General features: G+C 40.9%; 2 protein-coding genes across 2 annotated transcripts in view; one reads left to right on the top strand and one right to left on the bottom strand.

The window, feature by feature from the left end:
* The first annotated feature begins 295 nt into the window (after positions 1-295).
* Positions 296-8,655, top strand: rfk (riboflavin kinase). The gene is made up of 4 exons (XM_049579199.1): positions 296-862; positions 2,622-2,773; positions 5,765-5,867; positions 6,114-8,655. The coding sequence occupies exons 1-4, from the start codon at positions 781-783 to the stop codon at positions 6,284-6,286; spliced, it is 510 nt and encodes a 169-aa protein (XP_049435156.1). The 5' UTR covers positions 296-780; the 3' UTR covers positions 6,287-8,655.
* Positions 8,656-13,108: 4,453 nt separating this feature from the next.
* Positions 13,109-25,205, bottom strand: part of pcsk5b (proprotein convertase subtilisin/kexin type 5b) — a 121,449-nt gene continuing 109,352 nt past the window's right edge. The window contains exons 26-37 of the mRNA XM_049578060.1: positions 25,160-25,205; positions 24,039-24,245; positions 23,684-23,767; positions 23,341-23,527; positions 22,865-23,079; positions 20,504-20,746; positions 20,176-20,409; positions 19,920-20,100; positions 19,617-19,834; positions 17,929-18,029; positions 17,539-17,749; positions 13,109-15,900 (exon numbers count right to left, since the gene is read on the bottom strand). The exon at positions 25,160-25,205 is cut by the window's right edge and continues 100 nt beyond it. Of these exons, the coding sequence (XP_049434017.1) occupies positions 15,488-15,900; positions 17,539-17,749; positions 17,929-18,029; positions 19,617-19,834; positions 19,920-20,100; positions 20,176-20,409; positions 20,504-20,746; positions 22,865-23,079; positions 23,341-23,527; positions 23,684-23,767; positions 24,039-24,245; positions 25,160-25,205 (2,340 nt within the window). The 3' untranslated portion in view covers positions 13,109-15,487. The remainder of the gene's footprint in view (positions 15,901-17,538; positions 17,750-17,928; positions 18,030-19,616; positions 19,835-19,919; positions 20,101-20,175; positions 20,410-20,503; positions 20,747-22,864; positions 23,080-23,340; positions 23,528-23,683; positions 23,768-24,038; positions 24,246-25,159) is intronic.

Here is a 25,205-nt window from a genome sequence, read left to right as displayed (position 1 = left end):
GTGAAAGTACTAAATAATCATAAATAGGCCCCTAATGCCCCACAGGGTAGCCACCTTTTGGTAAAAACATATTAATAAATGCAATTTAGAATTAATAGACTGTTTTACCTTTAATATAAGGTTCGAATATGTTTTGCGGCTCCACACAGATTTTTTATTATTATTTTTAGTCAAAAAATGGTTCCTTTGAAAGTAAAGGTGGCTGACCTCTGCCCTAGATGGGTCCATGAATGCCTCATTCCCAATCGCTCTTTTTTCCTACAACACATGAACGCTACATGAGACTCCCGGCCCGCTTTGGTCACGCGGTCAATGACATCAGGAGAAGCGTTACGGAGGCAGATGTGTCCAACACATGTAACTACAGGGCTTCATTTCATCGTCATCTGTAAGTGGACCCAAGTGGAACCGGGACTGTCATCTGCCGAGTACTGTACAACCAAAACCTTTGGATAAACCCGGTCTGGGATCAGGGTCCTTCTACTGAAGCTAACAACAGCTAGCTTAGCTAGCATAGCTGTGAACTTTTACCATCGCTGCTCAGTGAGTGACGTTCAACTTTATCCAACTCGACCAAGCTAACCAGGCAGGTGAACCTATAGCTAAATACAAGGACGGACTCTGGAGTCTACAAGGGTGATATTTTAGTTGTGCTAACTGTCAGAGAGTGCCAGGCAGCAGTGCTGGCTGAGTAGTCAGACCGACTTCCTTCCTTGTGTCGTTCGAGGTCATTCTGTAGCCTCCATCTGAGGTAGCCAGCTGTTGTTAAGAGAGCTAGTCATGAAGAGCCTTCCGTATTTCTGCCGGGGAGAGGTCATCCGAGGCTTCGGGAGAGGAAGCAAAGAACTGGGAATACCTACAGGTAAGCTAAACATCTACCTTTAATCCGAGCTTTTGAGGGGCAAACATGTAAGATAGTTTACGCAGATAGCGTAAGGTCAGTCGAAATCTGTACGGAGTAACCAGAGAGGGAACTAGTGTACTGGTAGATAATTAACATGGTCAGTGTGAGGTGATGACATGAGTGTCCTCCAGACTCTCTCTGATGATTCATCAGATACCTGAACTGATCATTCATACTCCTTGGCGTTCAGTTACCGGTTTCAATGAACTGCGCTGATGATGACACCGTTTTACGCAACCAGCGCGCATCGTTTTTTTGACTGCAGTAAATGTGAGTAAGTAACGAAACTCGGCAGATGTTGAAAGCCCCGGTATTTACCCAAATCACCACTATTATGTCACTGTGGATGCTTCCAGAAATGTAACGTCATATCTCAGTCCAAATGAACGAACGAAAAAATGTTATAAAAATCGTAAAATAAAAAGTCAAATCAGATCTGTTAAAAAGGCAAACCTGTACCTTGTTGTGATTAATGTAATATTGTCGCTATGTTATTTATATAATATCTATACATACCATTTACTCTCAGAAAGGACATACAGTAGCTAATGACAGCATATGTGTGCATGTGTTTAATCATTTCAAATTTGGCTCACATTGTTTTTGATGGTGAATCAGACTTAAAGGTCCAGTGTGTAGGATTAAGGGGCATCTATTGGCAGATAGTACATAATATCCATAACTATCCATACATCCATCAATGTTCATCTGCTTATCCAGGGCCAGGCCAAGCAAAGTACCCCAGACGCCCCTCTCTCCTGCAATTTATAACCATCATGCTTTTATTAATTTATAATCACCTGAAAATAAGAATCATTGAGTTTTTGTTAACTTAAAATGACCTGTTACATCGAGCTACATATGGAGCAGGTCCGCTTCCGACCCCCAGGAAAGCTGCTCAGCCTTGCTTTCAATTCTTTCCAGTTACCGTTTGTGGGACTGAAGTGACAGAATACCCCGCGGCCCAACCATCATAAAAAAGACATTTGTAAAACTGTTGCTAGGACACCTTGAACTGCAAACAAGATCAGTTATGACTCTGGGTTTTTTTTTTTATGAATTTTTGATCTATGGAGGGTTAACATTTGTAAAACTTATCTTGAGCCTTGAAAAATGACAATGTTAATGTAGGAAAGGAGCTAGATCCCGTGAGTGGGGTCAGCGGTAGAAACACTACCTCGCACATCCAGTGGGCTGCATGTCATGGAAGTAAACCAGGAAGCTAGAAACTTTTTAGGCATATGTGCTAGGTGAGCAACCCCGTTGGAATGAATAGGCGCCATCTTGTCATCTGGTATCTGATTAGTATTATACATCTATGGCATAATGGTGAAATATTCCCACCTTGAACAGGTAGTTTAAAAAGGACTATTGAATATAAAGAATATGTAAATACATCATTAAGCAAACAGTAGTAGCTTTTAAGACAGAGTCATGTGCCCAACCATGCAGAGCTTCTAAACAGTGAAGACATATGCCGAAAGTACCCAGTGTTCTCAGGTACTGTAATGAAAAACAGTTATGGGACAAATGTCTAACCTTGGTTATCTTAACAACTAGTTAAAAAGTTTCTATAAATAGAGTTCTCTGCTTTAAGATGACACTGAGCAAGACACTTTCTGTATTTTAGGATGAGCAGCTCTCTAGCTGAGCTTACATGCTAACTTATCTCTGTCCTTATTCTGACTTTTTCTCCCCCTCTCTCCCCCATTTCCAGCCAACTTTCCTGACTCAGTGGTGGACAATCTTCCAGCAGACATCAGCACAGGGATCTACTATGGCTGGGCCTGTGTCGGTAATGGCGATGTCTACAAGATGGTGATGAGCATTGGCTGGAACCCTTACTACAAAAATACCAAGAAGTCCATGGTCAGTACAAGGAAAGCAGCATTCACTGCAAACTGCATGGTGTTGTAGTCAGAAAGATGGCGTGCACATTGCAAATCTAATTATAAGATGTGAAGTAGTCTTTGACAAATCAGGGTTGAAAGGCAGAGATGGTTTAGTCACAAGGCCATCGTTCAAATTTGGAATCAGATTTCCTGCAGCAGGACAAAAAAAATTGAATTAAGAAAAATAACTTTTTATTAAAATAAAATAAATACCCTTTTTGTTGAAAATGTTTCAAGAGACTAGTGGCTATAGTCTGCACTGTAGACACATTTCTTTAGGCAACACCCCGAGCTGTTCAGTCAAGTGAAAGCGCCTGCTGTTGCCTGATATCAGACAGTATTGTCAAGTCATTGCACTCTGTTTTCATCTTCAGTCTGACAGAGTCCACACTAACTGATTTCCGTGGGGGAGGGTGATTTGATTCTCCCTTACCTACAACTAGTGACCAATGTATCCACATGTATCCACCTGAATCTAACATCAACATCGTTGAAAGAGTGGAGAAGAGCAAAGTACAGTCAGGTCCATAAATATTTGGACATTGACACAATTTTCAGCATTCCAGCTCTGTACAACACCACAGTGGATTTGAAATGAAACAATCAATATGTGCTTTGAGTGCAGACTCTGAGCTTTAATTTGAGGGTATTTACATCCAAATCAGGTGAACGGTGTAGGAATTACAACACATTTTATATGTGCCTTCCACCTTTTTAAGGGACCAAAAGTAATTGGACAATTGGCTACTCGGCTCTTCCATGGCCAGGTGTGTGTTATTCCCTCGTTATTTCACTTACAAGGAGCAGATAAAAGGCCTAGAGTTCACTTCAAGTGTGGTATATTCATTTGGAATCTGGTGAGGTCATCTCTCAATATGAAGTCCAAAGAGCTGTCACTATCAGTGAAGCAAGCCATCATTAGGCTGAAAAATCAAAATAAACCCATCAGAGAGATAGCAAAAACATTAGGTGTGGCCAAATCAACTGTTTGGTACATTCTTAAAAAGAGAGAACGCACTGGTGAGCTCAGCAACACCAAAAGACCTGGAAGACCACGGAAAACAAGTGTGGTGGATGACAGACGAATCCTTTCCCTTGTCAAGAAAAACCCCTTCACAACAGTTGGCCAGATCAAGAAAACTCTCCAGGAGGTGGGTGTATCTGTGTCCAAGTCAACAATTAAGAGACGACTTCACCAGAGGAAATACAGAGGTTTCACCACAAGGTGTAAACCATTGGTGAGCCTCAAAAACAGGAAGGCCAGATTAGAGTTTGCCAAGAAACATCTAAAAGAGCCTGTACAGTTCTGGAACAACATCTTATGGACAGATGAGACAAAGATCAACTTGTACCAGAATGATGGAAAGAGAAAAGTATGGAGAAGGGAAGGAACTGCTCGAGATCCAAAGCATACCACCTCATCAGTGAAGCATGGTGGTGGTAGTGTAATGGCGTGGGCATGTATGGCTGCCAGTGGAACTGGATCTCTTATATTTATTGATGATGTGACTGCTGACAAAAGCAGCAGAATGAATTCTGAAGTGTTTCGGGCAATATTATCTGCTCATATTCAGCCAAATGCTTCAAAACTCATTGGACAGCGCTTCACAATGCAGATGGACAATGACCTGAAGCATACTGTGAAAGCAGTATGATGGTGCCCATGGACATCACCAGACGCTGGGTTTATGGGTTCGAGACTTCAGGCTGTCATTGACTTCAAAGGATTTGCAACAAAGTATTAAAAAGTGACAATTTGATTTATGATTATGTTAGTTTGTCCAATTACTTTTGGTCCCTTAAAAAGGTGGAAGGCACATATAAAATGTGTTGTAATTCCTACACCGTTCACCTGATTTGGATGTAAATACCCTCAAATTAGAGTCTGCACTTAAAGCACATCTTGATTGTTTCATTTCAAATCCATTGTGGTGTTGTACAGAGCTGGAATGCTGAAAATCGTGTCAATGTCCAAATATTTATGGACCTGACTGTAAATCAAACTTCGATGTCAGGCAATATTGCGAAGACATGTCAATCAGGAACAGCCGCAGTAGCAGCGTCTATCTTGTCTGTAGCACTCATCATTGTCATTACTCCTCATTGGTTCTGGAGCACTGCTTGACAACAGCTTGACAAAAGCATAAGTCCCAGTCGTGCTGCTTGTTGGCTAAATGAGTCCCCTCCGCAGAGCTCATTGGTTGTTTCTTATCTTAATCTGCTTCATGTCACGATGCCAGACAAATCAGTCAACTTGAACTCAATGGGGTGGGACTCCAAGGTCTGGACCCACGCAGCACTTGTTGTGAATGAAGTCATGAAATTTGTTTCAAAGTGTTTTAGTCCCGTTTGTATACTTTGTACACACGTCATAGACAACAGTTTTTCGTCATTTACTGCCGTGTTCACAGTGACTTGTAGAGTTCTGTCTCTGTCTCTGTCTGCTTGTGTGAACCAGGGGTGTAAATCTGAACTTTGATCATGATACTATACTAAATATTGATTCTTTGGTTGATGATATGATATTAGCTTATATCACAAATTCTGCCTTGATACCATTTGGATTTGAGTCAATTCAGGGGCCTGTGATTGATATCAGACGATACTGGTAAATACTCTTAGTGTCTTTTTTTTTTTTTTTTTTTTTTTTGCTGCTTGCCATTATCTGCCTGGCGTTAGGCTGCTAGCACTGAATGTTCAGGAAGGAGGTGTGCCTGCATGGAAATGGTGATACATTCTTGCTGTGGGAATTTTAAACTAAAGGCGTATCTTTAAGGTGACCATATGCATCAGTATATATATTGGATTACTTGGATAACTCCAAGTCAGTGTATCATTACAGCCCGAGTGTGAACCTAGCATAAAACATTCTGGTTTGATAACACAATATTAAAATGTAGTACATTACATTTGACAGTTGTTGTACTCTTTAAAAATGTATTCATATATTGTTTTTTTGTTGTTGTAGGAGACTCATGTGATTCACACATTCAAAGAGGACTTTTATGGGGAGGTTCTCAGTGTTGTCATGGTGGGCTACATCCGTCCAGAGAGAAGCTACAACTCACTTGGTAGGACACCTTTCTCTGTCTTTATCTCTCCCTCTTTCACACACTCACACATGCTCATACATACACTCTTTCTCTCACGCAAACACACACAAGTTCAATTTGTGTATGCCTGCAGTCAAAGGCATAACATGATCCATGCCTCCAGATTTGATCTTGCTATTTTTCCTCTTAAGCCACCACGATTCCCTCCCTGTACCTCTCTGTCTCTCCTCGTCTTTATCTCTCCCTCATTTCTGTTCCTAACAGAAGCGCTCATCGCAGCCATAAACAACGACATTGAGGAGGCCAAGGTCAAGCTGGAGCTCCCAGAGCATCTCAAACTGAAAGACGACAACTTCTTCACCAGCGCTCCCAGCTCGTTGTCAGCACTGCCCCCCACCACTGCATCCACATCACAGACTATTATGAATGGTCACTGACAGCTGGCTGTGACTGTTGCACTTTGTGCACAAACACGCACACACACACCAGAAAAACACAAAGGTTTCCATATACACACGGGTGTATGCACTCATTAAAATGCACAGCCTCATACTGAGATCTCCTAGCTGTCGTCATGGTTACAGATGGACGCCATCGTAAACATCTTTTCTATTGTACTTCTCTTTTACTTCCTCAGTGTGTCTGTATTTGAAGAACTGTTTAACTTCCTGTATGAGTTTGTTGCAGATAGCCAGTCATGTCATAGATGTTTATTTGTATATATCCAAACCATATTGCCTCATTTTACATCATAACTGTGTGTGAATCTCTTTGGTCCCACTGTGCATTTGGAATCTTTTATGTGAGAAGGAACTTAAAAATACAGATTTTAGGATGAAGGTGGCCACTAAATACAAGCAATTCTGTAATAATCTGTATATAATCGAAGACACAAATGAACCGCAAACTCAACTCCGTGAACACTACCTAGCCAATGTTGAAAAACAGGATACCTATCATGTACTGTTCTGTTGATGTTTGTTTCTGTGTGTTAGAGACAGAAGTCTGGGCATTATTATCTCTAACGAAAACACTGGCCGCACTGTTGGATGGCTTGATGCAACAAATTGTCTAAACGCAAGGCATCTGTGGGAGGATGGGGAGATTAAATTATGAAATGATATAAATTTAATGGTATCAAAGTATCTTTGCTTTCTCTTATTTTCCTCTTGAGAAAACATCTTTCCAGTGTGACACAAGCCCTCTACTGTTTATCACTGCCCTGAAAAATTATCCCATTACATCTGACTAAAGATTGGATTTAGGGTTTTTGATGCATTATGCAGAATAAAATCTCACAGGGATTATTTGATAACCATCAGAATGGTCGTGTATTTGATAAAATGTGCAGAAAAACATGTAAGGAGCGGATTTTAAAATGTCAGCCTATGTGCTCTCTGGATTTGATTGGTACTCTTTTGACACCAAATGTATTTCCATTATCAGTCTGTTGGCCGATAAAGCAAGCACGTTCTTATGCACGTTGTTTTCACTGCAGCTTGCCTGATGTTCAGATTTACAGCACACTAGTCTGTGTGGGTTTGTCACAGATAGTAAAACATTGATAGGTGATATGAGATGAAGTGTAAGGTCCACAGATCCTGTTTGCTGCTCTGATATTTACAAAGGGCAAGTCTTTAAAGTGTATAGAGTCAAATTTATACCATAAATACGGTAAAGGATGATCATGCTGAAAATCCTAATACACACAATATTCTTGATCTCATCTAAATATATTAGTTTCTTTTTGTTTTGTTTCATGAGGTCTTTGAAAATTTTAGCGAATGTATTCAAAAACTGTTAGCTCTTTACTTTTTTAGGTCTGTGTGTGTGTGTGTGTGCCTGCACCTGTTTAGCTTTTACAACGAAAATGACTTGCAACTAAAACTGTGTAAAGCTCTTTCACCCTATATAAATAATTTAAATGAATGAGACATATGAGTATAGCTATGTGATTTTGGGGTTTTTAAGTTTGTGTTGTGTTTTAGTTTATTAAAGTGTTACTTAGGGAGTAAAAGATACGACTGCAATTTAATGAATGTTGACATTTCTCATGCAACAGTAGCTTTGTTCATCTTAAGAAGAGCTTTGCTGTTTTTCCAGGTACCTGTTTATTCTCAGTCCGGTAGTTTTTGTGTTTTTCCTTTAAACCTTTTTTTTATTATTATTATTATTTTTTTTTTTTTACTGGGAGAGAAATGACTGAAAGAATCAATACAGGAAGCAGTACTTCACTGTAATCATGTCAACATATTCACTGTTGTGTTAAGATTTTATTTCATGTCGAATGCTACATTATTGGTTCGTCCTCTAAAGCACTTAATGTACAGAAGGAATCTCACTGTAACCTTGAATTGTGATGTGCTGCTTCTTTAGACCTGTCAAAGATTTTAAAGGTCCAGTGTGAAGGAGTTAGGGGCACAGAGTCCACCATGTTGTTCTACAGTAGCCCAGAATGGACAAACCAAACACTGGCTCTAGGTAGAGCCGTTTTATTGGCATGCTTTCACGTCAGCCACAACAGCTCTCCTACACACATTGGAGAAGTGTCCGTTCTGCAACCTCACCACTAGATGCCATTAAATCCTACACACTGGACCTTTAAGAGGAATGTTTTCATAACCCTGACACATTTGACCCCTCCTGCAGAAAGGTCAAATGTTTTCCAGGCTCGTTTGTTACATTTATTTATCCTAGTTTACACAGGGACCAGGGTTACTGCATGTGGATTTAACAGTTCAGCACCTCTTTTACGTTTTCATTCTTGCGTTATGCGTAATTTAATCAAATAAAGAGTTTTATCAAATTCTTTTTTTTTTCATTTATTGGTCATTTTTTATTATTTCACATATGGGTAAGCTGTGATGGAAATACCGCTGATTAAAAATCCAAAAAGCGTAGAAAACAGGATAAAATATTAGAGGATATTCACGTGGCTGGCCTTTTTTGATTTCTTAAAGCCAAGGGGTCTTTTTGGGACTCTGACATCATTAGCTGACATCCGCCTGAATGTGGTTTTTGTACTAATATCAGTGTCACAAATTATGCAGATACAAATATTAATGGGGCAACGCCTGTGAGCTAGTCCAGGCAGCCAAAAATTTCCCAGCTCCCCCTCTGCTTTACTGCTACTGCCATGCCTCAGTGTTGCTTCTTACTCTTTCAGCCCCACTTAACTAACCAACCCACCTATAATTTTTTATAGCATAGAAAATTCTAACAACAGGACAAAGTATTATTTGACCACTGAATGCCTGTTACTTTTAACTAACTTTTCATGCTGTTGTCTCGGCCAGGACTCCCTTGTCAAAAAAGATTAGGAATCTCTGTGGGAATATTACTAAAATAGAGATTAAATAAAATAAAATGAAAGATTTCAGGACTGAAATTCTCACTTGTTTTTTCCCGTTTGAACTACTGTGTTTTAAAATATTTAAATGTCAGGAGGTGAGGTGTGTGTGTGTGTGTGTGTGTGTGGAGAAGAGGGGGCAGAGGGAGAGAGGGAGATGCTGGTAGAGAGATAGGGTGTGTTATTAGTCACTGTTTATGCCACTTATTATGCTTCTGTGCATTGCTCTTTTATATGCCGTTTCTGTATTATGTTGAGGAGGGCCATGTATATGTGTGTGTGTGTGTGTGTGTGTGTGTGTGTGTGTGTGTGTGTGTACACGCTAAAAAAAAGTGGATTTGTTGCTCGCTGCTGAAAATGTGGCCTATTGACATTTTCTGGTTAAAGAATAAGGCCCAGTTAAATTTGTTAGCCCTGCTGTTGGGTATATTTGTAATTAAAAGTCAAACAGCCACATTGGGTGTGAGAAAGTGTAGATAGGTGTCAGAGCAGGAACAAAAACTGCAGCCTGAAGCATTTTACCTGATAAAGCTCCGGAGGGGAAAGCCAAAGTCAGAGTCAAGCACACGTGTGAAGGAGGTGCAGTGGCAGATGTCCCTGAGCCAGTGTTGTGTCTAGTATGAGATAAGACACTGGACTCAACCTGCTGTGCTGTGCTGGGGATTCAACGTAAAGGTTATCTACTAAAAGTCAACGTCAAGTATAGTGACGTTACAGGAGCTTGATGTATCATGAAACTAATTTAATATAACAGTGCTTAAGCGGCTAGGTAACTAGGACAACTTAGAATCTGAAAAACTGTACCTTGGTGATAAGTGTATCTCTAAAGGGTCGTCATTTTTAATTAGCGTGAGGATACAGAATACTAAGTAGAAAACAGCAATAAAAATGTGATGTTATAGTAACCCCTTGTGATACAGATAAGGAACCAGTTAAGACCACACTTGAACAGGTCAACATAGACTCAAAAATGATTTGTATTCATTTAAAAGTAGTATACACGAGCATCCTCTTACAGCAAGAGGGTTCCCGGTTTGAGTCTGGGGTGGGGGGTTCAAGCCCCAGGGTGGGGAAGCCCTTCTGTGTCAGCGTGGGTTTTCTCCAGCTTCCTCCCACAGTCCAAAGGTTAATTGGAGACTTTAAATTGGCTGTAGGTGTGAATGAGAGCGTTAATGGCTGTCTGTCTCTTTCGGTTGGCCCTGCGATAGTCTGGTGACCTGTCTAGGGTGTAGGATAAGCGGTTACCGAAAATAAATGAATAAGCATATTCAGCTTTTGTAACCCAGTCACCAGAATAAATGTTGGCATTGTAGGCTACCTTTCTGCAAACCATGGAAATATTACGTTTGAATGTTATATTTAGTAGCAGATACATTGAAATTTTATGTTTCAAAAACACTGTGGTTACAGTGTGGTTATGTTTAGGCACTAAAACCACTTGGTTATGGTTTGGAAAAGGTCATGTTTTAGCTTATAATACACACTTCAGTCAGGAAAACTTTAGTCAAAGAAAACTTTATTTCCATTTGCAGTATTATATTTGGCTGTACGGCTCTGTTCTGGGGCCACTCTGCTTTTCCTCTGGCCTACGTGGAAAGCCTAAGCCAGAGAGAGCAGCAGCAAAGATTCCCCGGAAACAGAACAGAGCAGCATCAATGGCAAACAGAAATGACATTGATAAGTCAGACACAGCATGAAAAGGAGGAGCTGGGGTGGAGGCAGATTGCAAAGTGGCCTGCAGAGGAAGCAGCAACAGTAGGCAGGCCAGAGCGGTTTGAATAGGGCGCCCTGAATGAGATTTGCCAATTGGTTGTATAGAAAGGAATCATGTGATCTATCAGCTGACTCCCTTCCATCGATCAGCTGCTCCATCAGTTGATTGGGCTGTTTGAGATCAGCTGATGTAGCTGGGATGTGAGCTGAGCTTGACAAAGTGTCCTGCCTGAACTAACACCATGCACAATTTTTGGTGCCACAATCCCCGCTGGAAACACAGCAATTTCTCTTCTTTTTTTAAATTGCTTTTCGTGGCACTATCTCCGGTGTAACAGCTATGTCACATTAAAAAACAACCACAGTGTGTGACACTATCCCAGCAGAAAACACACCGATGTTGGTAAAAAAAACAACAGCTTTTTGTGGCCTGGTATGCCTGGTAGAAAAACAGTTACAGGGTGTTAAAACACACCTATGTTTGGTAGCTAAATAGCTGCTGAAGTGCAGGAATGACTTGTTAGAAACACCCGGTTTTGTTTGTTGGTGTTGAACAGTAGTCTGCAGCATGGCAGGCATCTCGCCTAGATGTCAAGTAGGATTCAATCCCATCCACCTCAAACAAACAAGTAAGCTCATATTCTACATCTCATTAGAAACACTGGATCACATATGGAATGTGATCAGGGTTTCCAGAAATGTACAATGAAACTAGTAGGCAACAGCATTACAAAAGACTAGAAATCTATGTTTTAATAGGGCAACACACGGCCAAACAAAATGACAGATGCGTTTCGGCCTAAGCCTTCTTCAGTGTATCAAAAGACACTGAATACTATTTATATACATAGGTTAAGTTCTAGCACCAGTCACAGTGCAAGGTGTAATGAGAGGCAATAGAAACCATATGTGTAGCAGTTGCAGCCAATGACAGGCTGACACAAGACAATTGCCAAGACTGATGCACAAGACTCAATACATGCAAACAGAGATATTCAAATACATTAGAACATATAAGAACATCAAAATTATTAAGCTTCAGACTAGCTGAATGAGAAACATGTTAGACAATAAGAATGGGAGAATTAAGGTGACAGAAAAGAAACTGAAAAGAGTCTCTGTAAAATTGTCTTTCATGTAAGGATGAGATTTTCTGTTGTCTTTTTTGACCATTAGACTACTTTAGGATATATTGTCCCTTTTTATGAGGACTTCTTTTTTAATACATTTATATTCGGTGTCTTCATACATTTCACAGAGGTTCCACTAATCCTTGAAGCCCCTGTATTCCCCTTCTGAATGTAAATGTCTCCCTCTTTTTCAGAGACTTTTATTCACCTTAATTAATCCGTTTACTGTTCCCTCCACTATTAAGTCTACTCATTATTATACAATTGATTAGTAGAGACCTGTAATCATTTTTAAATCTTTTCTAACTCTTGATATTGGTGTAGATTCTTTGTCACCTTAATTCTCCCCTTCTTATTGTCTAACATGTTTCTCATTCAGCTAGTCTCAAGCTTAATAATTTTGATGTTCTTATATGTTTCAATGTATTTGAATATCTCTGTTTGCATGTATTGATTCTTATGCATCAGTCTTGGCAATTGTCTTGTGTCAGCCTGTCATTGGCTGCAACTGCTACACATATGGTTTCTATTGCCTCTCATTACACCTTACACTGTGACTGGTGCTAGAACTTATGTATATAAATAGTATTCAGTGTCTTTGCCTCTGTTCCATAGACTGAAGAAGGCTTAGGCGGAAACGCGTCTATCATTTTGTTTGGCCATGTGTTGCCCTATTAAAACATAGATTTTGACTCTTGTCTTTTGTGAGTGCTGTTGCCTACTAGTTTCATTGGAATCTCTCTGCAACTTGCACCCATCATGATTGGAAATATTGGAGTTGTGCGTCCTCCTTCCTTCAGAAATGTACAATGCCAACATTTTCTTCTGGCATCTGGGCTGCTTACATTACATAATCACACTCACCAAATCCAAAATTGGCATGTTACTAAGCCCAGTAATTACAGGGAACAACCAACAGCAGTCACTGTGTTGACTTGCATGCAAGTCTTTCCCAAATCACTTTGACTCACCTCTGTACAGCAGCAGGTTAATTCATAACACAAATGTTCATCAAGAGTGCACACACACTCACAACACAGATCAAAATCCAACTTTATTACCAAACAATGATTCACAGCACATCTCACCTCAAACAAAGTACAGAGAAAGATCCGAATGATTTATTCTTCACACGTTACAGTGGGTGGGATGCAGACCCGTTATTATCTCAGGGAGATGGCGATACAAGGCAACTGCACAGTGCTGAAGTCAAAGAGTGAGTTAAAGGGGGAAAAATCTTCAACTGCAACCTTCTGCTGTGTTATGAGCAGTTATCTGGACACTCACAGAGATGCATTTCACTGTGGCCTAAATAAAATGAAACCAGAGAAAACGTTTTCCTCTCTGTGTAAACTAACCTGAAAAGATCCAAACAGTACCACACAGGGTTACAGGTCAGATTGTGCTTCAGTGTAAAGTTTGCTTTGTATTCTGAGGTGACACCTGCAGTGTAATACACAGTCCAGTTTACTGATTAAACAAATGTAACACAGCAAGTTCTGACAGTAATGTTACAATAAGAGCTTTAAACCAGATGATGCAGAAACAGATGAAGCATGTTACACAACTGGGTTGTTAAAACTAGAACAATCAAATGTAATGAAATGTAATCTTATATAAATCTAACTCTGCAAATTGTAATATGAATGTATGATTGTGTAAGATTCTCTTTTCCACAAGCAGACAATAGCTACTGAGTCACATTATGCTGTAAACATACAAAATTATCCTCAAATGAAATGATTTATTCTAGAAAATGTAAACAAACACATGAAAATGAATATGACTGTCAGCACATTCACAGTGTCCCCTGAGGTTTGTGACTCAAACAAAGAGATCAAACTCTTCTTGCCAATCAAATGAAAGGTTTGGTAATCCAAAAGTAAACCAAAATTATTGATGTTGAGACACAGACAAAAACATAGAGATTAGAACGGGCCTTCTCATTCAAATCAGTGCAGCAGGATGGTCAGAGCAGCGGCCATTTTTATGTGTAATGTTGCCATTTTCAAGTTGTGAACTCACTAAGGTGGGGTTTTGCAGTAACGACCAAACAAGCAGCTGAGTAGTATGTTTTAATTGAGCAATCTGTCAATTTAAAAAATATTACCCTAACTGTTTCTTTTGTTGCCATCCGTTGCATGATTATTGAAACACGATGTAACGCTACTGTAGCTGCCTCAGAAGAACAAATAAAGCTGCTGCTCAGCGGGCAAAGAGGCAGAGCCAGCATATTTTTTACATCTAACTCGGTGAGTTAAGGATTTATTTCGACCAAACCAAAACTGGTGATTGTTGTAAAAGCCTACTAACTAACTAACTAGATTAGTAACAAGAATAACTAAGTCAGTTTTGTTGAGTGTTGTTTTGTCGAGTTTAAATGAAGGTTTTTTAAAATGAGTTAACGAGGCAGTTAAGTTTATACTAGTTTTAGTTCAGTGAAAGAGAGAAACTTGGATTGGTGGTTTGTATTTTTCTGTTTAATAGGGACAGTAGGTGTAAGGATAGGCCGAAACAGAGTCCTTAAACTGACGTGTTTTGTCACCATAGCAACTCACAACAATCGCCATTTTCTTTTGTACTCATCGAATGACCAAGGTAAACAATTCAATGTCCTTTCTACTCATTTTCATTACTCTTTACTATGAGGCTTGACCACTAGTGAGTCAGTATCCAACTTGACCCAGCAGCCATTCTGTCAAATATCTCAGGTGACATATGACTTAATAATCAAACTGAATGTAGATAACCAAATTTTATAACCTTGGAACTTATCAGTGCTGTGCAAACATCAAATATTTTTGTCCTCAGATTTGTATGTGTCTCAGATATGTATTTGAATATGTCATGTATAATATGAATTGTTTTTTAGCCTCTGCAGGGTAAGACTGGAACAATAAGCACATTTAATTCTCTTAAGTCCTGTTGCTGCCAAACAAAGTTAACAGTAGTCATGGCAAACAACTCTGCCAACTGCAATCAGCCGTAACCTTATATTGTCAACAAAACTGTGGCATGATAGCAGGTTGGAACTGGTTTGGCAATCATTTATCATGATGAAACGTCACCTTCGACATGGGAGAAATGATTTTGAGACTATCAGAGAGGGCAAACAGCCAGCACAAATATGATCATGAAATGTAGAAAATGTGCTGTGAATCCAGACTTCTAAACAATCTGATCAGTGCCACCAGCACATGGGGCCTGTGTAAATATGGCAAGAGGAGAGTATGTCTTTGAGATGTGATGTCACTGAAAAAATTTTGTGTGTGCTTGTCACCCTCCTTCACTGCTTCACCCGCTGACAGGATCTGAAGAGATCTAACTATTAAAAAAGATAAGAATTAAATAGACATCATGTGAACAATCTTCACAACATGTTTAGACAGCAATGATATGTTAGAAAGAGCCACTCCTCCCGAGTCAGGTCTCTGTGTGCTTTGTTTTCATCTGTAGGAGTAGCTCTCATCATCATACTCCAACTCAATCTCATCTTCATCCAAGAGTCCGTACTTGAACTTCCGATACACCGTCCCATCCTGTCCCATGTACACAATGTCCTCATCGTCATCGTCTTCCTCATCATCCTCGCATTCGGCAATGCGATCGCTGTACTCCCCAAATGAAGAGACAGCAGGCTGTAAGGCAACGCCTCCATTGGTATCCAGTTTCTCATAGCCTCCTGCTTTGATTTTAGGTGCCATTGCAACTGTTCTAGATCGAGCATTGAGGAAGAGGAAGACTCCTCCGCCCACAGAGAGGATAACTACAACACAGGCAGTGACAAAGAGTTTGGCGGTGCTGCCTTCGGCCTCTGAATCCTCTCTCATCAGAAAGTTGACACCCAGGACGCACTCCTCTGAGAAGGGGGAGATGGAGCACGGCATTAGGTTACAATAACAAATCTGTAGACATCTGTAGATTGTTATTTATGTTTAATGTCTAACTTGCTTGAGTTTCAGTGATTATGTTTGCTGATAAGATGCTCTGTGCTTTGTCTCATGGTGGCGCTTCACATTGCTGCTTTTAATAATCACCATGGTTTCAGACAATATGATCAAACATGCTGGTTTTGAACTGACCATCAGAAGAATGAAAATATTACAGTCTGTCAGTTCTTGATCTAAACCTTATTTTTTTACATTCTCACTCCGACCTTGTCACATATTGACTTTCCACTTCCACATACGACGTGCAAGGTACCCTGGGTGTGTTGGTTACTGACGTTCTGGGACACCGTGTGTTCCGCCTGTTACATGTATTGTCTTCTTTCAAAATACACTTCTGTTTTCACAGGAAGTTTCCATTTACATACAGTCTCTTTCAAAATAAATGCACTACATGGGTACAACACAGCGAATTGACGTGTTTTTTTTCCTTCAACAACAGAAACACATGCTTGGGTTTAGGCAACAAAAGCTCGTGGGTGGGTTTAGGAAAAAAGTACAGTACAATCTTATAACACATGAACATCGCTCTCTCGGGTGAAAGTCAGTGTTTGCTAGACCCATCCACCACCGCTCCAACCCACCACAGTTTGACTTTCGCCCCCTTAAATTTCGTCCTTGTCCCACTGCATTTCCCCCTGACATCGCTGGGTGCCATTAAACTATGGCACTGGCCGCGTATCATGCAAACTTTAAAGGAAGCCTTTTTTCATTGGTTTCTGATGCTGCAATTTCGCTGACTTCAGAGTTACTGTCTACTTTTCTCTCTTTAGAGCCCGCCATGTGAGATTACTTTTCTCTGACTTTTTTATTTCTCTGACTGTTGTCTCTGGTCTCATCTCATCTTACTCACTCAAGTTGCAATGCTTATCGGAATGCACAGATATGATTGGCTGAGTAGCATCACACGAGATAATTTAACATATACAATTGGTCTGCGGTCCCCTAAACCAGTGCTATAAATGCTTTATGGGCTAAAATAGAAATGTACTTTTAAAATTCAATATTTCTCAATAGTTTATAGGTTGTAGGTCTGGGTTTGGATAGGACAGCAGCTTGGTCTGGAGCCAAGGGATGAAGAGCGGTGGCAGGTTAAAGGGGGAATGTATTTTGGTCATTTTGCAAATGAGGGGATGTCCTTATATCGCTCACTGTCTGTAGGCCTGTGCTGGAACTGTTTCTGATGAATCCTTGTGTGGGATTGTGTGTTTTAAAAGACTCTTGTTTCAGTGAAGTGCAGTCTTGTCTTTAATGGCCAGACGCCAAGAAAGTTTGGAAAATTTCTTGAAATGGCAACATATTTTCCATCATCCTAAAATACTGGAAACCCCTATTTGGCAGGAAGATGAAACTCATGTCTACACAGTGGGAACGCTATCAATTACTTGAATTATAGAAGTCAGCCATTACAAATTACAGATACCCTAAAAGAATGTGACTGTTGACTCACACGCATATGAACACTATTTTCCAGGGAACACTTCTCAATACAGTGTGTATCTGTATGTGTTTGGTTGGTGGTCTGTGTTCCACTGTGGGTTCTCGTTTACCTCGTGAGGCCTCGCAGTCACAGCACTCCCTCGGTATTGGTTTATCATCATGGCGTGTCTCATTACCACAGCAGGACAAGCAGCGGCCATCATCAGACAGGATCTGGAGTGCGGGACACACTGTACAACTCTGCATGCCAGGACCTCGGCAGTCCAAGCAGGACGGGTCACACGCCTGGCAGTTTGGCTGATCGTTGTCAGACTCAGAGCCCTGAAGCAACAGAAGGATTTGTTACAAAGCATTTTACCTCCACATACAGCTCCGTGACTTACAGAGCAGTTTTGCAAAACTACAGCTAGAGCTTTTAGATGTTATTCATTTTTCATGAGGCAAATGTGATACGTTGGTTGAGTATAGAGAAAAACTTTGTAAAGCAAGCTGACTGTCACCTGTGAAGTGGCGTAGAAGCCTACAAGACACTGGGCTGCACAGATGCCTTTCATGAATGTGTAGCCTTCATAACAGGACTGACAGAACAGAGCGCCGCCAGCTGGAAGCAGAAAGATGCTGACAGTTGTTAATCACATGGTTGAACTGGAATTTCCAGATTGAAAGCATATCAAAAGGCGTAGAAGTATGTCATCCCTTGGAGGGGAGTGTACGATAGATAAGATATTTATCGTTAGAGTTCTTTAACACACATTATACACCTAATTGCAGTGGCGCCCCTGATACGATTTGCCCCACTGGCAAAAATAACGGAGGGCTGACATCCCTGTCTTACAGAGGCTGTGGCACAGTCTTTTCTTAAACTCATGTAAAGGTAGTGGTATCTGGTGACACTAGACATCATAAGCCAGTGGTTCCCAACACATTTGTAGGGGATGAGTTTCCCTGATATTTTACAAACTTTTTGTAAGATTCTCTTTCTGTGTTCAAATTCAGTGTTTTCTTCTTTCTGAGGGTCGACCATTGTTCTATTAGCTCATCGTTTTCACTGCAGGACAAGGCTGTTGAGCAAAGAGTAAAGGCTCTGTGAATATAGCTGTTCAGGTCTTTACTGTGCCCTCATCCTGTGAGGTTTTTTTTAAATTTATATCTTGAATAGTAATCTAAACTTTAAAAATAACAATTTCATTTAGTATCCATAAATAACACAAGGAAATGCAGAGTGTGATATTCTATCATGCTTATGTTCATGTGTTTGTGTCCACATCCTGTTTTATTTTGAAATGTGTTCTTGTGTTTAGTGTTTCTTTTACACCCTGAGTTTTCCCACTTTTGTTAATAACCTCATGTGTTTCACCTGTGTCTTGTTCCACTAACCTGTGTGTAGTTAGTAATCATCCCTTGTGTAATTAAAGCTCACTGTTTCCCCCATTTAGTTGCCGGATTGTCATTGTTGCCCTAGTGTGTTCATTCTCTTCAGCCTTTTTCTCGTGTTTGATTCCCTGGTTTTTGACTCTGCTTGAATTTTTGGACTTTGCTTTTTGTGTGATTTTACTGAATGGACTTTTCTGCCTTTGCCGACTGCCTTCACATGTTTGACCCCTGACCTCTTGAGTAAAGATTTGAATTTGTACAACTTGGTGTTTTGTGTTTTTCTCTGCAACTAAGTCCCAGTTTTATACTAGATCGTTACACAGAAATATATGTCTACTGTATATATTTCTTAAAAGTTTTCTTACACCCCTTAAAATCAAGAAGACCCTGCTACCCCCTGTGAAGCTTGAACAACCCCTAATGTGGTTGGGAACCTCCATGTTGGAAACCCCTGACCTGAGGCATCCATAGGAACTCAAAATGTTAACTGTACCAGTATTAGTGTGTGCACATCAAATAATTGGTAACGTTAACTGTAAAATAAGAAAGCAAAGTATATCAGTATGTGTGCCACCCCCAAGATTTTCATTTGCCCCATCTCACTGCCCCTATGAAAAACTTCTGGGGCACCACTGCCTATTTGAGAATATATGGTGAGATGTAATGTAAAACATTTTTATCCTGAGGTGTCCTGGTAGGTCTTGATAACAATGTAAAATCACATAAAATACACCTAACGCCAAAAAACAAACAAACAAATAAACAAACAAAAAAAAGCACATGGCAGAAATAAGCCATGACATGCTTCCTTTACCACTGCAGGTTTTGCAGGTGGGGTGACACTTGTGACAGGTCTTGGACCATCTGTCTTGGTAGTAGTCTGGAGGGCAGCTTTGAAGGCACTGTCCCTGCTGCCTCAGGTAGACGTAGCCCTCCCGACAGAGCAGACAGTTTCTGTTACCACGACCCCAACACTTGGTACAAGAGGGGTCACATCGCTCACAGACCATGGTGGTGGTGTTGCCAAAGTGACTGCAAAGGAGAGAGGATATCTGTTTATCATGTTCTTTGATGAAAAAGGAGAGGAGACTTTGTGCGTGCGTGTGTCCTTACTAACCTCTCTGAACAGGTTTCCACGCAGCTACTTCCCTGCTTGAAGAATCCAGATCTACAGTCGACACACTGCAAACTATGACGACCAGCACATGACTTACAGCTGAAGTGGCAGCGTTCACACGCACGTTCGTCTTTGTCCTCTGCATAGTAACCAACAGGACACTCCTCCACGCATGTGCTGTCTGATGGACACAGTCACAAAGTTACAATTTTAAAAGGAGATAAGAAGCACAACATCTAGTATTGCAATAACTTACTCAGTATGAAGTATGGTGGGTTGCAGCTGAGGCAGTGGTCTTGGCCTGACCCAGAACAGCGATGACAGAGTTTGTGACACGGCCGGCAGTCCCCATTATGGTCCATGTATGAGCTCAGAGGGCACTGACTGAACCACACACAGTGACCGCTGGCATCTTTACGCCTGTTGGTGTCGCAGGTAAGGCAGGATGAGGGCTCATGGCCTGAGCAGGTCAGACATGACCTGTCACAGTCTGGAAAAACAGAATGAGACACAGTGTAGCAAAAAAAAAAAAAAAGTATTGTATTTGATGTTGCATTATTAAAATAAACTTCCACCTTCCCTACCTCTGCATTCATTGGTAGTCGCATCATAGTAAGTGCTGCTGGGACACTTAGCCAGACACTCTCCGTTGTAACGCACAGCTTGCGGGTTGCTACACACATCACAGTCATCAAAGCCTGGTCCGTCACAAGAGGCACAATCCGCATGGCAACGCACACACTCCTGTTGCTTCTCACTGGCAAAGTAGCCATTGGGACAATCATCCACACACTTGTCGTTATGGAGGAAGTAGTAGTGGGCACACTCTGGGAGAGAGTAAAAGAAAGGGTTATGCAAAACAGCATTGTTTACATTGTCTGCAAAAAACAATACAATTTCTGGGCCAGTGAGAAGTGGCAGAGGCACATCTCCAACATGTAGCAAGAAGTTAGAGGACATGTGTTTGTAATTCCATTCACACTTCTGTAGACTCAATATATATATATATATATATATATATATATATTTTTTTTTTTTTTTGCAGTGGCAGAAACCTGAAGTGTGTGTGAGCGCTCATCTTCTCATGTGTTGCCTGTTTTTGAGCTGTTGTTTAATGTGGACAGCGAGCACATGCCTGAACTCATCCAGGAAAAACTTGAACTTGTAGTTTGGCAGCCTGACCCGGCTATGACTCAGAATAATTTCCATGGGAAAAGTCCTATCACCTTTGAGCAATTCCTGGGAAGTCTCTGTATCAAGTGACATGGGAGCATTAATGGCTCCAGTGAGAAAGTCAGTGATGCAACACATCGTGAATCACTGAAGTGAAAGTGGTTGTGCTTCACAGGTTATGCTCAAGTGGTGACTCACCATGTGGATTATTGCATCAGGATGAAAGTTCAGTTGACTTTATTACCCCTGAAAGTGCATCTGATCACACGCTGTCATTACTGTAACAGGAACAACTCAAGCCAGTAGTTTAAAGGGACAGTATCCAAATCAAAAATGCATATTTTTCCTCTTACCTGTGGTGCTAATTATAATTGTCTAGATTGCTCTAGTGTGAGTTGCCCAGTTGGAGATACTGGCCGTAGAGATGTCAGCCTTCTCTCCATTATAATAGAATTAGATAGCACTCGGCTTGTGGTGCTCAAAGTGCTAAAAAACATTTAAAAACATTTGAAAAACTCAAAAGCAAAGAAGAAATCATGATGCAGTAACTCAAGATAATCCACAGACCTTGTTGTGAACATTCAACTAGGAGTCATTTTCTCTCTGTCAAACATCACCGCACAGACGGAAGCGTCCATCTACTGCTAGCTCACCTAGCACCACTGAGTGAGCTTACATTGCTGCTCAGCTGAGGGGGACAACATTAATGTCTACATCTCATGCTGTCACAAGCATGAGCCTCTCGTTAATGAGTCGATGTATGCTTCCTACAATACTGCATAAAACTGCTCCCAACAAGGTCTGTGGATTATCTTAAGTAACAGGGTTATGATTTATGGGAAGAGACATTGCTGTTGAGTTTTTTAATTGTGATTTTTAGGCTCTTTGAGCACCACAAGCTGAGTGCCATCTAGTTCCATTATGCTGGAGAGAGGGCAGAAATTTCTATGGCTGATATCTCCAACACCAAAACACACCAAAACAGTCTAGACTGATAAGTAGCACTACAGGTAAGAGGTTGAACTGTCTGATATTTGTTATTCAGCAGACTTAAAGTATATATAGCCTTTTATTTGTACTTCAGTTTCTTTTGCACCAAAGTCCACTTTTTTCCTCTTGCAGCCTAATCACATGATCACGTGATTGGAAATCACCAGATGTAATTTCCCAAATGAAAGAAACTATCAGTGGTGTACATTTGGCTTGATTTAATCTTTTGCCCATTCCCTCGGGCAGCCCTTACATCCTATTGCTCACACTGACAATTTCTTCTTCTCACCACCATGATGAGACGGAGTCATGAATAAAGAGCTTGTTCATGTTCAACCTCAGTGATAACCATACAACTAACATTAACACGATAAATGAAAATGCCTTGTCATGTCATTCCATTAAAACCCATCATATTATATACAGATATACATATAAACTTTACTCTCTATATGTACTCTGACCCCGACAACTGTTGTTTTATCTGTTTTATCTTTCCCCGACTCATCTTCTCTCTAATGTCTCTGTATTCCTCCATCCTTCTTGTCATCAGATTTTCCTCACTTCCTTTACCCTTCCAACTCTTACAGTTAGGCTTCATGGCTGAACTATTTGCAGTCGAGTGAGCAGGGAAGGAGCTCTTTGTGTTTACACCTCATTTTCCTTCTCCTCCTCCTTCTCCTCCATTCAGCTACTTCAACAGTAACTAATTACCTCTCAAAAGAACACCTCTCTACATCTTCTCTTTCTCTACCCTCCACTGCTTCACCCAGCGTACTTACTCTTACACAAGCCATCCCGATTGCACTCTTCACAATGAGCTGGACAGCGATGGCACTCTGTCTTGGAGGTGTAGTAGCCCTCTGGACAGTGTGACCTGCAGGAGTGGTCCAGCAGCAGGTACTGTGCCTCACAGCTCAGACAGTGAGAGGAATTTCCCTGGCAGGATGTGCACTCTGGGGCACACGGGTGGCACACGCCACCTTGAGGAAATCCTCTGGGAAGGAGGCAGAGAGAGGAGAGGGTGAGGATGATGTAAAGTATGTTTTATTTGACAGAGGACAGCTTTGAAATGGGGGAGAGAGTGAGAGAGAGGTATGACATGCAACAAAGGTCCCAGGGCTGGAACTGAGCTCAGTATGTTGCAGTTATATGACATGCACTGTAACCACACGGCTTCAAAAGTGCTCCATCATTGATGTATTGTCATGGAGTGTGGTCATGTGCAAGTCAAGAAATGAGAAAAAAGGACGGTTACCTCTGACACTCCACCACACACCCTCCATTTTGGAGGTTAAGTCCATTGCGACAGTGCTGGCACTGCTGGGCGTCTTGGCATATGACACACCCTTTTGAGCAGTCTTCACACTGGCTGGACGCCTTGTTGGCAAATGTGCCAGGTGGACAACGAGGCGTGCAGGTCTGTCGAGCGGTCAAAAAATGACCTGTGGGCAGAAAGACAAATCGTACCGCTGATACAATAAGTGGTCAACAGCTTTACCGTCCTATCTCACTGCCAGCTAAGAAAAAATGATGAGACAAAGAAGCTCACTAAATATAGAGGCTCAGACCAATGTGGCATACAGACAGTAAATGTTTACCAGAGTGGCAGCTGTTGCAGTCATCCTTTCTTGCACCAGAGCAAGTCTTACAAGTGGAGTGGCACAACTCACAGTCACCCTGACCTGATGGTGAACAGCAAACAGAAACCAGGACAAAGTATGTAGACATGAATGACATGAAGATGGAATAAAAAAAGAAGGTAAGATTCCCCACCATGGGCTGAAAAAATGGCTAAAGGATGTGATGCAAAAGATGCAAAAAATATATTCCACTGCATGCTTTTAAGTTGCACGTTTATATGATGAAAACTGTCAGCATCACACTTTACATGTGCAAGTAAAGACAAGTAGGTAACACTAACAACATTTAGTACTGAGGTAAAATTTGCCATACTGTTTCTGAAGTGTGTCTCAGGGCAGAGAGCAAACTGTCTATCCTTAACACACTCCCCATTGATCAGCACGAATTCGTCTTCACAGGAATCACAGTCGTCATATCGTGGCCCTCCGCAGGTGCGACAGTCACGATGACAGGGCTCACAGTCTCGGCTCTCCTCATCCACAAAGAAACCTTTCTTGCAGTGATCCACACACTTGCCATCTAGACACACAAATACACGTTTTACTTCTTATAATAACCATTAAACGTATTGTTCTTCTACAGAAAGAAATAACTTGTCATCTCTGAAACTTTTTTCACTTGGATGCTTGTTATCGCAGCAGCCAACAGATGGAGACTTTTACTGTGATGTGTACAGTTCTTTAGAAACAAAAAAATACTGTCACCAGACACATGGTTTCTTTTTCACTCTATGGACAGGAGAAGTCCTTAATTATGCCCAACTGGAAAGAACTGCATAATTATGAGCTCCCTGAGAAAATTTTGCATGATGTGGGAACCTTTTTTTGAGCCGGACTTCACCGATATCCTTGAATGATTAATCATGTATTTTAGTGACATCAAATTCTTAAGCGTCAGGCAGTTCATGATGTTCATCATGTTGTCTATCTCTATTTTATTTGGAAAATATCAATGCACAAATTGAGGGGAAAGAAATAAATGAAAAAATACTGTCTGGGGTATCTAGATCAGTGGTTCCCAACTGGTGGGTCAAGGTCCAAAAGTGGGACACATGGGTCCATTTTGAATGGACCACAAGTGACTCGCAAATGTGTCAAGTTTGTAAAAAAACACACTTTATTTTGAAATACGGTAAATTTCTGCCACAGAGCTTTTATTTTTAAGTGCGTTTCCTGCTGTAGAGTGAATGGCTAATGGGCATCTACTTGATGAACATGGTAAACTAGCTTGACGACCTGGCCAAACACAAATATGACACTGAATATATTCAGCTGTGTGGCCCTTGAACTGATGACTAATGAGGAATCTGGACCCCATGGCTGGACCAGCTGGGAACCACTGATCTAGATAACATCATCCGATGCAGATCACAGTTTCCCTGCAAATGTCTCCAGCTGATATCAACCACACATTATAAGTGGTTCAAATGTTACCGTCAACGTAGAATCCCTCTTTACACCAGTAGCACTGGAACTCGTC

The sequence above is a fragment of the Epinephelus fuscoguttatus genome, linkage group LG6 (assembly GCF_011397635.1).
Source record: "Epinephelus fuscoguttatus linkage group LG6, E.fuscoguttatus.final_Chr_v1".
NCBI classification, from domain to species: Eukaryota; Metazoa; Chordata; class Actinopteri; order Perciformes; family Serranidae; genus Epinephelus; species Epinephelus fuscoguttatus.
The sequence above is the reverse complement of the archived record's forward strand: the minus strand, read 5'-3'. Positions and strand labels throughout refer to the sequence as shown.

Coding starts and splice junctions, on each gene's coding strand:
- rfk (XM_049579199.1), top strand. CDS start 781: ATGAAGAGCCTTCCGTATTTCTGCCGGGGAGAGGTCATCCGAGGCTTC. Junction 863..2,621: donor AGAACTGGGAATACCTACAG/GTAAGCTAAACA, acceptor CCCCATTTCCAG/CCAACTTTCCTGACTCAGTG. Junction 5,868..6,113: donor GAGAAGCTACAACTCACTTG/GTAGGACACCTT, acceptor TGTTCCTAACAG/AAGCGCTCATCGCAGCCATA.